General features: G+C 44.0%; 1 protein-coding gene across 1 annotated transcript; it reads left to right on the top strand.

The window, feature by feature from the left end:
- Positions 1-991: 991 nt before the first annotated feature.
- SARC_12687 (hypothetical protein) lies at positions 992-3,292 on the top strand (the record flags this gene model as incomplete). The annotated part of the gene is made up of 3 exons (XM_014293201.1): positions 992-1,112; positions 1,669-1,834; positions 3,102-3,292. Coding segments are annotated over 3 exons (478 nt in total), but the record flags the coding sequence as incomplete, so codon positions are not given.
- Between the last annotated feature and the right edge of the window lie 2,105 nt (positions 3,293-5,397).

Below are 5,397 nucleotides of genomic sequence, written 5' to 3'. Positions count from 1 at the left end.
AAAATACGAGCGTTGATCATGATTCCCGAATATGCAGGAACGTAGTTTTGTGAATGTGCGAGTATCTTGGTGTACTATTCGTATGATACGAATACACATACACATACACATACTCGTTGTACTAATGATACGTACACACATACACATACACACACACATACTTGTTATACTAATGAAACGTACACACATACACATACACATACACATACACATACTTATTATACTAATAATACGTACACACATACACATACACATACACATACACAAACTCGTTATACAAATGATACGTACACACATACACATACACATACTCACTATACTAATGATGCGTATACACATACACATACTCACTATACTAATGATGCGTATACACATGGACATATACATACTCGTTATGCGAATGATGCGTATACACATACACATACACATACTCTTTTCCGTATATGCATGTGTGATATCCCCAAGCACTTCTAAGGCTCAAGACACGTTCACCCATCGACTTAGCTACATCCCTCGAGGTTCAAATTCTTTACAGACGAGTGCGTGAGTTATGAAGTTATGATCCGGTCCAACAAAACACGCAGCAGAGACCTCAGGTCCGCCTGCAGTCACCCCATCTGATTCGCTTATACGCGTTATGTGCGCTATCACATATAGTACCATTCATCTGATTCGCTTATACGTGTTATGTGCGCTATCACATATAGTACCATTCATCTGATTCGCTTATACGTGTTATGTACGCTATCACGTATAGTACCTTCATCTGATTCGCTTATACCCTCGTGGTTCACTTCATATAGCATATACGTTACCATATATTGCGCCATGCGTTATGTGTGCATGGGTTTCTACACTTTAACGCTTACGCTATCATGTATAGTATCATTCATCTGATTCGCTTATACGCGTTATATACGATATCACGTATAATACCATTCAAATGATTCGCTTTTACTCGTTTACGTATACTCCAAACGCCCACCGGCAGTCGGGTGACCAACACTTGATCCAGCAGCACATCGAAGTCAAGGCCAAGTTTAAGCTCGAAGTGTTTATCAGCACTAACAACAAGGACACGGACGGCGACCAAACAGACCTTGTGGAAACAGGTAAGCACACGTTGCTATGGCAACCCAGTTAGCTGTGGCATGCATGTGTATATGAGATAGATGAACTGCTAGGTACTGGCTGTGGCATGCGTGTGTATATGAGATAGATGAACTGCTTCATGTAAGTACTGGCTGTGGCATGCGTGTGTATATGAGATAGATGAACTGCTTCGTGTAGGTACTGGCTGTGGCATGCGTGTGTACATGAGATAGGTGGTCTTCATCCCACATGCTTCTGCAACACCCTCACTGTACCAACAAAGATCTCACCTTAAGTTTCCCGAGACTTCAGTCCTCGCCTTGCCATCAGCACCAGATAGAAAGCTCAGTCTGCTCTCCTTTCTCTTGATGTGTTACTGTGGCACTTGCCCTTCGCTTGAACACTCCTTATCTCAATGCCAACGCCCTGAGACACTATTTCTTCTCCTGGCTGTCAGCACCCAATCCCCAGGTTTAGTGGTTAGTCACCCGCGTCCTTGACCTCCCTTAAACCCAAAAACCCTTAACCACTAAACCCCTAAACCCCTAAAACCCTCCATCTCACCACTCGCATCAGCTGGGAGGCCCATCTACCGCAGCACACACGACACACTCCATCGCGACCAAGAACGGGCGCAGGGCACCACCTCACCACACGCACACCTGCACAACAAGCTATTCTTCAGAGATAGGGACAGGGAGAAGGACAAGACCGTGGAAACACCCATGGGGCACCTCTACAGGTAGGTGACAGGGCTAACCTGGAGAAAAGCGTGCATGTGTATAACTTACCTCTACAGGTAGGTTATAGGGCTAACCTGGAGAACAGCGTGCATATACATAACTTACCTGTACAGGTAGGTTATGAGGACCTGTCAGTAACTCTACAGGGAGAGTATGAGATGAATGCGAAGTGATACTGTAACGAACGGTGTGTGTGTGTGTGTGATTGCGTGCGATGTGGTCTGTGGTAGCAATCTATTCAGCGGTCCTTTGCGAGACAGGGATAGGGAGAAAAGGAATGCCATAGACACACCAATAAGGCAAGTCTACAGATACAGAAGCGGATGAATGGGAATGTGTGAGTGTTACATGAGTGTTGTTAGCTTTTATGTGGTTGAATGGGAGTGTGAATGTTACATGAGTGTTGTAAGCTTTTATGTGGTTGAATGAGAGTATGTGAGTGTTACATGAGTGTTGTAAGCTTTTATGTGGTTGAATGGGAGTGTGTGAGTGTTACATGAGTGTGGTTTGTCTTTTTATGGGTCAGATCTGAGCACCCGCAGAACAAGCTATTCCACAACCAACTCAAAGTAAAGCGGCGGAGGATGCGGTGGCTACCTGGCCATACGCATGAGATGTCGAGTGCAAAGTGTGTATGCACCAATCCACATTGCCCACACTTGGGCTGTGAAGTGTGTGGACTGGGTTGTGAACAGCTAGATGTTCATGGGATTTTAGGTTTTAGGGTTTTAGCTAAACCCTAAACCCCATACCTTCCAAACAAACAACGCTCCCCCGGGGCAGTATATAGACGCCTATCTGCGGGTGTTTCTGATGTTCTGTACATCTATCCGCGGGTGTTTCTGATATTCGGTACCTTGTTGCCAGCTGTGTGCTTGTTGTGTACGCTCATGCCACACGCCAGATCCTCCAGAGCTAGCCCCTTTAGATGCACCTTGTATTCACCAGCTAAGACCGTTTTGCACCGAAGAAGACGAACAACAAGTACATTGGACGCTGTTTGGCCGCATTTATTTAGGCTGTCATGCTCATAACATGTTTATGTCATCATATATTTAGGCTGTCATGCTCATATCACTGTTTATGTCATCATTTATTTAGGCTGTCATGCTCATGACATGTTTATGTAATCTGATTCGGATTCCGAGATAGGCTAATAGCGTGCGGTTGGTTTGCCTCCTTGCTTGTCGTTTATTCCCATCATGCTTGGATTCTAAATTGCACCCGCCCACCCCCTCCTCTTTAATTGTCTTGTACTGCACACAGGCCGGATTTCAAGGAGAACGAATTCCGATACCCGTTGAGAAGGGGTGTGGGGCAAACCCCCGCCAACACGCACCAGCCGATGACACCAGGCGCTGCCCTCGCGCCTGTGGTCAGTGCCGGTGAGAGAAGCTCAGGCCACAACACCCAGGCACACACTACCGCTGCCTATGCGCGACCGAACCACCTCGAAGGTAGTGTGTTTGATGTGTCTGGAGGATGAGTTATGTTTGATGTGTCTGGAGGATGGATTAGTTAGTGTACCTGGCGTGATTCGGCTGTGTGGCATTGTAGTTAGACATCGACTGCTGTGTTGGGGTTTGACTCGGAGTGCGCGTGTGTTGAAATGAAATGCCACCGTGTGCTGGGTAGTGGTATATCAAATGGTGCTGTCTTGATGCCAAGTGTGTGTGTTGAACCTGTGTGTGTGTGGGTGTGCTTTGAATCTGCGTGTGTGTGGGTGTGAGTTGAATCTGTGTGCGTGTGGGTGTGTGTTGAATCTGTGTGTGGGGTGTGTGTTGAATCTGTGTGTGTGTGGGTGTGTGTTGAATCTGCGTGTGTGTGGGTGTGCTTGAATCTGCGTGTGTGTGGGTGTTGAATCTGCGTGTGTGTGGGTGTGCTTTGAATCTGCGTGTGTGTGGGCGTGTGTGTGGGTGTTCTTTGAATCTGCGTGTGTGTGGGCGTGTGTTGAATATGCGTGTGGGTGGGTGTGTGTTGAATCTCTGTGTGTGTGGGTGTGCTTTGAATCTGCGTGTGTGTAGGTGTGTGTTGAATCTGTGTGGGTGTGGGTGTGTGTTGAATCTGTGTGTGTGTGGGTGTGTGTCGAATCTGCATGTGTGTGGGTGTGTGTTGAATCTGTGTGTGTGTGGGTGTGCTTTGAATCTGCGTGTGTGTGGGTGTGTGTTGAATCAGTGTGTGTGTGGGTGTGTAGAATCTGCGTGTATGTGAATGGGATATCCAGGGGATGGTTACATGACCAATTTACGTTGATGCAATGTTAAGTGTTTGTGGTCTAAATACCTATTTTGTGTTGTTTGATAGTAACATACCACATTTATATTGATTCAATATTAGGTGTCTGTTGTCCTGATATCTGCAGTATGTTGCTTGTATCCCAAGTGTGTGGATGTGATATCGAGAGATATAACAAGTCCGTGTTGATATGTTAAGTGCTTGTTGCCCTTACACCTAATTTGTGTACTCTCGCATGTACATAACCTAAAAAGAATCAATACCTATAAAATTAACGCCAATCAATATATAAATTATCATTAATCAATACATAAACTAACATTAATCAATACATAACTAACATCAATCAGTACATAAACTAACATTAATCAATACATAAACTAACATCAATCAATACATAAACGAACATTAATCAATACATAAATTAACATAAATCAATACATAAACTATCATTAATCAATACATAAACTATCATTAATCCATGCGTAAACTAACGTTATTCAATACATAACTATCATTAATCAATTCATAAACTATCATGAATCAACACAAACTAAATCAATAAATACATAAACTATCATGTTTCAATACATAAACTATCATGTTTCAATACATTAACTATCATGTTTCAACACATTCGCTATCGTGTTTCAATACCAGATGTACCAGCTCAATCAAGTACACACCCGCTGACTCTGTCCGCACGCAACTTCAACCCCTCACCCCGTTCGATACGAGGCAGTGACCACTCACATAAGTAAACAGCTGTCTACACACTCACACAACTACAGCAACTGACACGTTTCAATCCTAGGCCACGTATAGTATCTCACACGCTTACACAAAGCTCTCCGCCCAAGTGATTCATATCCACTGCTGCTATTAAAAACGGATGATACACATTCGCCATTTTAGATGTTCTTACTTCTGTGATTGCTTCTGTTTACTTTTTAAAATTAATTTAAAACTAATTTGTTTACAATTAATTGTCCATCCGCACAACTCAACCAGACACCCGCACGCCCGACCACGAAGCCGTGGACTGTGGCTCTGACGGAGAAGCCGAAAGCAGCAGCAACTGCCTCAGCCTACGGCACTCCTCGTTTGATCCGGCGGTAGGTGATGGTGGCTGGGGTATTTGACCTAGGAAGGACATTCGAGCTGCATAGTTAGTGAATTTTCATTCGAGCTAGTTAGTATGCGCATGTCTTCCGATATACTGGTATACGTGTGCGTGTGTGTCTGTGTCTGTGTCTGTAATGTATGTATTTATAATATATATATATACATATATCTATATATATACATATATGTATATGTATAAACA

Source organism: Sphaeroforma arctica, assembly GCF_001186125.1.
Source record: "Sphaeroforma arctica JP610 unplaced genomic scaffold supercont1.2504, whole genome shotgun sequence".
NCBI lineage: Eukaryota > Ichthyosporea > Ichthyophonida > Sphaeroforma > Sphaeroforma arctica.
Note: the sequence above shows the minus strand (reverse complement) of the source record. Positions and strands in the feature narration are given on the sequence as shown.